Source organism: Zea mays, chromosome 2 (assembly GCF_902167145.1).
Source record: "Zea mays cultivar B73 chromosome 2, Zm-B73-REFERENCE-NAM-5.0, whole genome shotgun sequence".
Classification (NCBI taxonomy): domain Eukaryota; kingdom Viridiplantae; phylum Streptophyta; class Magnoliopsida; order Poales; family Poaceae; genus Zea; species Zea mays.
The window spans coordinates 219,596,311-219,607,730 of NC_050097.1; the positions used below are offsets into that span (position 1 = coordinate 219,596,311).

The 11,420-nt window shown below is 44.2% G+C and overlaps 1 protein-coding gene across 1 annotated transcript; it reads right to left on the reverse strand.

Annotated features, from left to right (window-relative positions):
- Window positions 1-5,394: 5,394 nt before the first annotated feature.
- Window positions 5,395-6,495, reverse strand: LOC103647876 (uncharacterized). The gene has a single exon (XM_008672374.4). It carries the CDS (start codon window positions 6,195-6,197, stop codon window positions 5,652-5,654), a length of 546 nt encoding a protein of 181 aa, XP_008670596.1. The 5' UTR covers window positions 6,198-6,495; the 3' UTR covers window positions 5,395-5,651.
- Window positions 6,496-11,420: the final 4,925 nt, after the last annotated feature.

An 11,420-nucleotide genomic window follows, 5' to 3' on the forward strand; every position in this document is an offset into this window, starting at 1 on the left:
GACAAAAAGTATTACAAACGCCCACCGTAGAGCTCAAACCCACGACCACAAAGTTAAGAGTCTTGTGTTTTACCGACTGAGCTAGACAGACTTTGTGTATAGAACTGAGCTCGGCGCCAAGATCTATGGCGCCGAGCTCGGAACCACGTCGGCGCCACGACGTCTGTTTGTGCTAGCGCAGCACGTACCTCGGCGCCATAGCCTATGACGCCGAGCTATGTTACCTCGGCGCCATAGGCTACGACGCCGAGCAAAGGGTCCAAAAATGACATTAAAATTTTCTAAGGTTCAAACGTGAATTTTTTCGAGAAAGGGTCAAAATACAAAAAATTCTGGCGACATTCTCGCCTTCCCACCTGCACACCCTGCATGAATATACGCACTCATAAATCATTCCACCAAAAGACGTGCACACCTGACAACTCAAATTATTGGCAAGCGAGCTGATATAGGTGTTAAGAACCATTTGCTACCGATTGTAGTCTAAAGGCTCCTTAACTCATAAACACAGGAGACACAAAGATACGAGGGGGGCTGATATTATCATTCATGTATTCTGTTTTCTGGTTACAACAGAAGGTAGTGTCCTCCTCTATATAGTGCAAAGTTAGGGTTTTGGCTAGATGGGCCACATGGGCCTTCGGGGCCCAAACTGGTTTCTTAACACTCCCCCTTGGCCCTCTTGCCGCGAGATACACATGTCCCAAAACTCCACAAAAACCCAGTGAGAAAAATTTGGAGAAAGAGTACATGGCTCACGCTTGTTGTGTTACATGATTTGTCTCATTAAAACCTTACGTGAGAAACTTCTATTGAAAACTCACATAAGGGAAAAGAGTACAAATCACCTTTTTCTTCATTTAATATTAAGACTAAAATTAGGTATTTGAACTTCATGCTCAAGATTCAATTTAGGAGTATGCAAATTTCTCCCCCTGAGAACCACACTTTTAAGTCTTTTATAATTGCTTCAAGTCCATCCTTTCAATGATGGATGCAATGCTTAAATGGAGATCTGCAAGACTCTAACGTGGTTCAACATATGCCTTCTTGATCATATATTAATGGGATTTTCATACATAGCACATATCCCATCGTTACTTATGCAACACAAGCTTCTTTATTTCATAAGTTGGTAGTGGAATTCCTTAATCCACATTACTTATATCGTGGAGTGTTTCTTATTCAAAGTATACATCTTCACAAAATCTTTATGCTAGACTTTGGTTCCCATATGAGTTTGTCATAGTTGACACAAAGGTCCACTTTCTGACTTTAATATGACTTTAATTTACAACAAATGGATTCATATTCATATTTAGGTACATGTCTTGATCTTCAATGCAAAATTTCTTAGCCCTTTGGATATATTGGAGTATATTCATGATTCATATACATGGTATTTATTTATACTTAATGCCATTACTGATCAAACACAATGACACATAGAGTGTCTACCTTTGGTGTATCGACATGGTATTTCCTCCCCCTCATCCTTAGGTTCTTATAGGTCTGGGTTCACAAATGACCGACCAATTAATAGTATGCACTTTTCTATATTGAGAACCTTTTCAGTATGATAAGGTATATGTTTCAAATATTCATTCAAGCATGCCTCAAGCTATATGCTTAAGCTGTGGCATGCTCATACTTCGAGTATGTTTGCATTCTTGCATGATTTTTTCAATACTTGTGGTAACTTTTCGAAGTTACACTATGCTTAATTTTATTTGCCTTTCTTAGATTATGGTCAATGACACTTCCATGTGCCTATAAATATATAAAGTACAAATCAAGATCTTTCCTTTATTTAATCATCCTCTTATTCAACTTCAAGTTGATTTCTGCCAATGAGATAAACATACTTATAAAGGAGATAATGCCCATGATTAGGAAAAACAGATATTCAAGACCTTGAGCTTCTAGTGGTCATTGTATTTTTGCTACAATGATTGCCATCTTTTCAAGATAGTCTACATTATATGATAGATACATAATGACTATTGCTCTTGTTCAAGTATTACCATTCCTTTTCAGAATTAACGGGAGTGCTTTATGCACTTTATCTTGCTTTACTCTAATATTTCTCAATACGGTAGCAAGCTCCTTTATTAATAGATGATGAGCTTAAATTTGTTTCAGCTTTTTCTTCTTTTTCATTTACCGGTATATTCATATCCTGAAGGCACCTCGCTAGCAGGCTGCTCTCCAGTTACCAGCTCTCAACTGGTTCCCCATTATTTTGTTGGGGTGTTTCATGACTAGGCTGTGATAAGCTCTCTTATCCATTTTTCTTCAGGCGTCCCCGGATACATGGAATTAGAGTAACTAGATTTCCTATCCTTTTCTTTGAGGCCTCGGAATAGGATGAGGAATACATTCATGGTACTTAAGTCCTCTCTAGTGCACGAAACAATAATGCGACTTGATCACGCTCTACAAATCACAAAACAAAATGGCAGTTCAATACTTTATTTCAATGTCTTCTTGACATTCCAATTTACTTATTAGTATTGCACGGGAATATTCTATATGAATTCCTAGCTTCTTGATTTTCTAGTTTTCTTATTAGTGCGGGCCTTGCACGGGGATCTTTTTGGCTTTTCGAGCGATTTCCCGGCATTCTTATTTCAAGTATTATTTTCCTCCCCCTAATGCCGTGGAATAAATAATTGGGCATTATTGTGGTAAGTACATATACCATAGATTTAAAGTTAGGGAGTTGTTCTTATGATCATTTGCATTAGTCATATGCAATAGGACTATATGCCCCTTTTCTTTTCTTTTGAAATCATTGACTTCATGTCCTTTTCTTAAAAAGGGTAATTCTTCTAGTATGACTATATTTTCCAAGTGTATCCTTATTTCATTTTGCATTTTCCTTCACATTGCTAGACTTCATAGTGATGATTACCCAATATATCCATAATTCTTATGAGCAATGCTATCAACTTCATTGGTATGTGGTTTTCTAAGGAGCGCACTCACTTTTGACCACTTTGATGAAGCATATTTTGACACGTATAAATTCTTAAAATCCCTAATAAGGATTTTATATGACCATGGATATCTCCTAAATGCATTCTAGGCAAGGGTTATTCTTTAAATTACACTTTTCATAAGAGAGTATTGCACTTTTAGTTTCCCCAGTGGCTCAAAAAGGTGCTCACAAGGATCTTCTTAATTTAGGGGATACTAATGTGATGGTCTTGCAAATTGATTGCTTCTCATTATTTGCGAATATAAATAAAATTTCTTATGATGCAAAAAGGGGAGAGGATATCTAAGATTCTAAACTATTTATCTAAATAATAAATTGACAATTCAAGTGTGCATTGAGATTCAAAAGGGGAAAATTTTCATAAATGATTTTCACATTCAACCTTTCTTAATAATTCATATGGAAAAATCATCCATATTTCCTAACAATTCATAGTGAAGGTACGATGTTCATTATTTCTTCCTGAAACGAATTCTTATGGATCTCTTTTAAACTTGAGAGGGTACTACATGTACGATGCTTCGTATGATTATGCTTCTTCAAGTGCTGATATAATGTCATATTTTTCATTCTATGCATATAATGTAAAATAAATACTTCGAGAAATGACATTATAGAGGGCAACCTTTGTAGCCCGCTTGGATGCACTCTTCTTAAAAAATCTTTTTGTGTCGATATCTCTTTCAACATTTTATATTAGTCGGATACTTTCATAGTATTTAAGAGATGATTCATATGCTTCTATGTTACTTTCATGCTTTATAATAATCGAGTAAATGCAAGATCCATACAAAGTGTTCAAATAAATACTAAGTAAAGATTCATATATAATGATGAGAAAAATGTGACCTTCTCTTCAAAAGTTGGAAATTATTTGCCAAGACGGGTCTACTCTTCGTGGCTTTCTAATTCATACAATATTGACAACCACAATTCTAAAATGATGCAAGAGATGTTGATCATTTATAAAAGATCATTCAAAATAAATATTGACTTTAATTTCAATACTATTGTTTGGGGTTTTTCTTCTCCAATCCACTTCATGTGGTTTTTATACGATTAGGGGCAAGGGGGTATTTCTTTATGACAGAGCATTCATAGTGTCAATGACTTACTACTTGCATGTTTGACCACAAACTTACTTTGGTATAAACCAAGTTAGTGAGCCTTCATTTGACGACTCATAAGACTGAATTTGGATATGCATGAGGTAAGCGGTTGTGCATATTAGAGACAACAAGATGGCCTTCTATGGTTCATATGGATGATTACTGATGTTTATATGCTAGTATTAGACTTCTTGTAAAATATTTTCAACTAGGTCAAGAGAATTATTGACCATATGTCCACTTCATAAAACTTGTGCATATTTATTGATCGACGTAAAAGTCGGCGATTTCAAATCAGCAACAATTATATGCCACACCTCGATCGACTTCTTGTCGGCGACTGCCAGTCAGCAACGATGGTGTATTTCTCGTGTGAATATAATACTTAAAATTGTATGTATTTCTGTATTTGAAATATATACAAAACACTTGCAATCCTATAAGTGATATATGCTTCTAATGAAATTCAATAGCCATGAAATATAATTGCACTAGTAATTTCGTAAATGTATTGCATAAAGGTAATAAATAGTACCGTACAATTACCTTTAATCCCATGATCCTTTTATGCCACCATCAATGCTTCTTCTAATTATAGTTTAGCCACACGTGTTTTTTTTTACATTTTCATATTTTCCAAAAAGACTTTTTGTAATTTTGGAGTTCTCGAATGTTAATGCAATTATTTATACAATCGAGAGGTGACCAATGTAATTTCGAAAAATGATGAGTCCACTACATCATGTAGAACTTTCAAAATATGCAATTAATGTGCTTCCGATAATATGCACAACATGCAATGTGCTTCATATCATATACAAAAAGCGATGTAGAAACTTCATGTGATATTCTCTGTAGGCCTTTCCATTATGTGCTTTAGGATTTACTTCTTGTAAATATAAAAATAGTCTAGTCCTTCTCTAAAAATTACTTTTCAAATACATATACGGATATAGTATAAGGAAATTACTTATTGTAATTTTCTTTTGCACTATAGGGAAAAATATAGCAAATGTGCAAAGGTGATATAAATTCACAATTCAAATGCTTAAAGTAAAGAATTATAATAACATGCTAAATAATATATAAATGCATAAACAAGGAATAATTTTTATCCTAATTATTGCATGAAAATATTTCTCATTGTTTTCATGGTTATTCTTGAATTTTATATAATTCAAGAGGTAGAAGGAAAAACAAATAATTAACAGTGGATTAGGCATCCAATTTTCGGTCCAAAGAGGCCCATTTAACCATTCTAGAGTGTTTTTAGGGTTTCCCATCCTTTTACCCTTTTTTCTTTCCTTCCTATTTTCGGTTCGTGCAAACTTTGGGGTGGCGGCGGCCGTGCCTACCTACCTCTGAGGCTGCGGCGGCTGCTAGCGCGCCAGCCAGCCTTCGGGGCGGCGGTGCCCGCGCCAGCCTGCATATCTTCGAGGTCGTGTCGCCGGTGGCGGTCGGTGCTTGCAGGCTCGCGTGCCCATGGAGTGGCAGCGGCGACAGTCGACACGCCGCCCACGGAATCAGCCGCGCCTACATGTTCACTTGCAGCGGCGGAGGTGGTTCAACCTATGTTCGTGCTCGCGGCGCAGTGGCTTGGATTGCGCGCTTGCCGCGGGACGGCGGCAGCGCACGGAAGCTGGCCTGCGCAGCGACGGCATGAGCTTCGTACGCAAGTACGCAACAGCGATGGCCTGTGCTCGGTCACGACGGGGCTGCGTCTGCTCGTCAGCACGCCTTTGAAGCAACGGCGGCGCGACGCCCTCGTGCCGTAGAGGTGGTGCTGTGACGGCTGCGTGCCCACTTGCCGGAGCGGCGATGTCTGGTTTCGCCTGCAGTAGTAGCGGCTGGGCTCGTGCTCGCGTGCCTGCGTACGACAGCGCGGCCTGCTCGCTCGCCTGCGGGGCGGTGCCATGGCCGTTGTGCCCGCGTGCTCGCCTGCGCGCAAGGCGGTGCAGTGGCTGTTGTTTCCGCGTGCTCGAGCAGCACTTGAATCGAGGGGCGACTGCTGCCTTGCGTGTTAGAAACTTGGAATCAAGAACAAAGAAATGAGAAAAAAATACATACCTACTACGCACCTTCAGCATGATCGGATGAGCCTATGGCCATATCTCTGTACGTTGCAGTGTGACTAGATTCTTACCTTTGTGAACTCCTACATCACAAAAGCATTCATGCTGATAACGTGTTAAGAACCCTTTGCTACCGAGTGTAGTCCAAAGGCTCCTTAACTCATAAACACAGGAGACACAAAGATACGAGGGGGTTGATATTATCATTCATGTATTCTGTAGTGTTCTCCTCTATATATAGTGCAAAGTTAGAGTTTTGGTTAGATGGACCACATGGACCTTCGGGGCCCAAACTGGTTTCTTAACAATAGTAAGAATCTCCAACACTTTACTACTCTGGTTACTGTCTAAACTTAATTATGATGGCAATTAACATCTATCTGGCCGGCCGATTCCCGCCTTCTTCTGGTGGAGCACAAATTCCATGCATCACAAGTCAACCCTTCTTCTGAGTTCTGAGTACGTAGTGTACCGACCAGACCACACGCATTCTCTCTCTTTATTTCCTCCTGGGACGAGACGACGCGCGCACGTCGACGTCGACCACCGACGTACCACTCACCCTTCACCCGTAGCTTCGTTCTTCCCTGTTTCGGCGGCCTTAGCTTGCTTGCTCCTGCTGCTCGGCTACGTACGTGGAACCACCTGCGTGCAACTTCTTCAGGGCTGCGACGCCTCCGTTATCCTGGACAACAGCACGGCGAACCCGAACCCGGAGAAGCTGTCGCCGCCCAACTGCTCTGTCAGCGTCCAACCCCCGGCCCAGCCCACACTCGACAGCTTCGGGCGTTCATGCCCTCGTGGGCCGGCCCAGCCAAGAGAGCCCACCATTCACATCCCAAAAGCCAGGCTGATGAGAGGAGGGGGACTCTCCCTTTTAAGCTGCCCACGGCCCCCTTGGCTAGCCGATGTGGGACTAAAGCCGGGGCGCTGACTACCAGCCCCTGACATCCCACCCCCTTGGGAAGCCCCCCAAGGCAGGCATGGGCCAAACCGGGCTCTGATACCAGATGTCAGCGTCCAACCCCCGGCCCAGCCCACACTCGACAGCTTCGGGCGTTCATGCGCTCGTGGGCCGGCCCAGCCAAGAGAGCCCACCACTCACATCCCAAAAGCCAGGCTGATGGGAGGAGGGGGACTCTCCCTTTTAAGCTGCCCACGGCCCCCTTGGCTAGCCGATGTGGGACTAAAGCCGGGGCGCTGACTACCAGCCCCTGACATCCCACCCCCCTTGGGAAGCCCCCCAAGGCAGGCATGGGCCAAACCGGGCTCTGATACCAGATGTCAGCGTCCAACCCCCAGCCCAGCCCACACTCGACAGCTTCGGGCGTTCATGCGCTCGTGGGCCGGCCCAGCCAAGAGAGCCCACCACTCACATCCCAAAAGCCAGGCTGATGAGAGGAGGGGGACTCTCCCTTTTAAGCTGCCCACGGCCCCCTTGGCTAGCCGATGTGGGACTAAAGCCGGGGCGCTGACTACCAGCCCCTGACATCCCACCCCCCCTTGGGAAGCCCCCCAAGGCAGGCATGAGCCAAACCGGGCTCTGATACCAGATGTCAGCGTCCAACCCCCGGCCCAGCCCACACTCGACAGCTTCGGTCGTTCATGCGCTCGTGGGCCGGCCCAGCCAAGAGAGCCCACCACTCACATCCCAAAAGCCAGGCTGATGGGAGGAGGGGGACTCTCCCTTTTAAGCTGCCCACGACCCCCTTGGCTAGCCGATGTGGGACTAAAGCCGGGGTGCTGACTACCAGCCCCTGACATCCCACCCCCCTTGGGAAGCCCCCCAAGGCAGGCATGGGCCAAACCGGGCTCTGATACCAGATGTCAGCGTCCAACCTCCGGCCCAGCCCACACTCGACAGCTTCGGGCGTTCATGCGCTCGTGGGCCGGCCCAGCTGAGAGAACCTAGAGGGGGGGTGAATAGGTGATCCTGTAAAACTTAACTTATAGCCACAAAAACTTGTTAAGGGTTAGCACAATAATTGCCAAGTGGCTAAAGAGGAGATCTTGCACAATACGACTATCACAGAGAATTCAACACAGAGGAGACACAGTGATTTATCCCGTGGTTCGGCCAAGTACAAAACTTGCCTACTCCACGTTGTGGCGTCCCAACGGACTAGGGTTGCAATCAACCCCTCTCAAGCGGTCCAAAGACCTACTTGAATACCACGGTGTTATGCCTTGCTTATCTTTATCCCACTCGCGAGGAATCTCCACAAATTGGAGTCTCTCGCCCTTACACTTAAGATTCACAAAGAAACACGGAGTAAGGGAGGGAAGCAACACACACAAATCCACAGCGAAATGCGCACACACACGGCCAAGAATCGAGCTCAAAGACTATCTCACAGTTTCTCACAAGAACGGAGCTCGAATCACTTAGAATCACAAACGGATGCGCAAAGACTTAGTGTGGATGATCAAGAATGCTCAAAGGTTGCTTAGTTATCTCCTCCATGCGCCTAGGGGTCCCTTTTATAGCCCCAAGGCAGCCAGGAGCCGTTGAGAGCAAATCTGGAAGGTTGATCTTGCCTTCTGTCGTCGGGCGCACCGGACAGTCCGGTGCACACCGGACAGTGTCCGGTGCCCGATTCCTTTCCTTAAATGGCGAAGCCGACCGTTGCAGATGCGGGAGCCGTTGGCGCACCGGACATGTCCGGTGCACACCGGACAGTCCGGTGCCCCCTTCCGACCGTTGGCTTGGCCACGTGTCGCGCGCAGAATCCGCGGCCGACCGTTGGCCCTGGCCGACCGTTGGCTCACCGGACAGTCCGGTGCACACCGGACAGTCCGGTGAATTTTAGCCGTACGCCGTCGGCGAATTCCCGAGAGCGGCCTGTTCGGCTAAGGCAGCCTGGCGCACCGGACACTGTCCGGTGCACCACCGGACAGTCCGGTGCTCTAGACCGAAACAGCCCCTTGGCTGTAAACAGCCACCTCTTTCTTTTTCTTTTTCTTCCTGTTTCCAATACTTAGACAAGTATATTAGTACACAAAACCAATGTACTAAGACTTAGAAACATACCTTTGCTCTTGATTTGCACTTTATTCATCCATTGCATAAATTCACATTTAAGCACTTGAGTTGGCACTCAATCACCAAAATACTTAGAAATGGCCCAAGGGCACATTTCCCTTTCAATCTCCCCCTTTTTGGTGATTTATGCCAACACAACATAAAGCAACTAGAACAAGAGCAAAATTACTTCAAATAAAACTCAAATTGATTTTGACTCAATTTTGGCATATATGGATCATCCTTTGCCACCACTTGGTTTGTTTTTGCAAATTAAACTCAAATCTCTATCTCTAAGTCCAACACACATGTTGAAGCATAAAGAGAGTCATTCCAAAAGAGATTGATCAAAAACTCCCCCTATTTCCCATAATCAACACTTCTCCCTACAAGAAGCCAACTTCTGACAAGAGAGACAATAAGAGACAATAAAAGCGTTTGACAAAACAAAAACTACTAATTTCAAAATCTCTCAAGTGGTAGCTGATCCATTTATCACTTTGGCCTTTATTTTCTCCCCCTTTGGCATCAAGCACCAAAACGGGATCAATCTTGGCCCTTTTAACCCCATTGCCTCACCAAAGTCTTCAATTAAGAGCAAATGGCAATAAGATTTCATGAGATGAACTTGGAATAAGTTACCCTCTCATCGGAGTGCAGTGGAAGTCTTTCATGGTCCAAGTCCACCTTTTCCCTTTCAATCCTCCTCCGAGACTAAATCATCAACTCAAGCACATGGTTAGTCTCAAAGGGTCAAGTTGTAACACATCTCCCCCTAAACATGTGCATCACTTTGCAACGGACTTGTGAGGTCCAGGGAGTGTTTGTACAACTTGAGCACCATAATAAACAACAAAATGCAAAAAGGAACATGATCAACAGCATAAATACATGTATGCTACAATTCAATCCAAGTTCCGCGAATCTAAGACATTTAGCTCACTACGCAACCTGCAAAAGGTCTTCTCATCTAGAGGCTTGGTAAAGATATCGGCTAGCTGGTTCTCGGTGCTAACATGAAACACTTCGATATCTCCCTTTTGCTGGTGGTCTCTCAGAAAGTGATGCCGGATGTCAATGTGCTTTGTGCGGCTGTGTTCAACAGGATTTTCCGCCATGCAGATAGCACTCTCATTATCACATAGGAGTGGGACTTTGCTCAGATTGTAGCCAAAGTCCCGGAGGGTTTGCCTCATCCAAAGTAGTTGCGCGCAACACTGTCCTGCGGCAACATACTCGGCCTCAGCGGTGGATAGGGCAACGGAGGTTTGTTTCTTAGAGTTCCACGACACCAGGGATCTTCCTAAGAATTGGCACGTCCCTGATGTACTCTTCCTATCGACCTTACATCCAGCATAGTCGGAATCTGAGTATCCAACTAAGTCAAAGGTAGACCCCTTTGGATACCAGAGCCCGAAGCAAGGCGTAGCAACTAAATATCTAAGAATTCGCTTCACCGCCACTAAGTGACACTCCTTAGGATCGGATTGAAATCTAGCACACATGCATACGCTAAGCATAATATCCGGTCTACTAGCACATAAGTAAAGCAAAGAACCTATCATTGACCGGTATGCTTTTTGATCAACGGACTTACCTCCTTTGTTGAGGTCGGTGTGTCCGTCTGTTCCTATCGGAGTCTTTGCGGGCTTGGCGTCCTTCATCCCAAACCGCTTTAGCAGATCTTGCGTGTACTTCGTTTGGGAGATGAAGGTGCCGTCCTTGAGTTGCTTCACTTGGAACCCAAGGAAGTAGTTCAACTCCCCCATCATCGACATCTCGAATTTCTGCGTCATCACCCTGCTAAACTCTTCACAAGACTTTTGGTTAGTAGAACCAAATATTATGTCATCGACATAAATTTGGCACACAAACAAATCACCATCACATGTCTTTGTAAAAAGAGTTGGATCGGCTTTCCCAACCTTGAAAGCATTAGCAATTAAAAAGTCTCTAAGGCATTCATACCATGCTCTTGGGGCTTGCTTAAGTCCATAGAGCGCCTTAGAGAGCTTACACACATGGTCGGGGTACCGTTCATCCTCGAAGCCAGGGGGTTGCTCCACGTACACCTCCTCCTTGATTGGCCCGTTGAGGAAAGCGCTCTTCACATCCATTTGGTACAACCTGAAAGAATGGTGAGCGGCATATGCTAGCAAGATACGAATTGACTCTAGCCTAGCCACAGGAGCAAAAGTCTCCTCAAAGTCCAAACC

What these genes read in the sequence shown, in the direction of transcription:
- LOC103647876 (XM_008672374.4), bottom strand. Translation starts at nt 6,197, where the DNA reads ATGCTGAAGGTGCGTAGTAGGTATGTATTTTTTTCTCATTTCTTTGTT.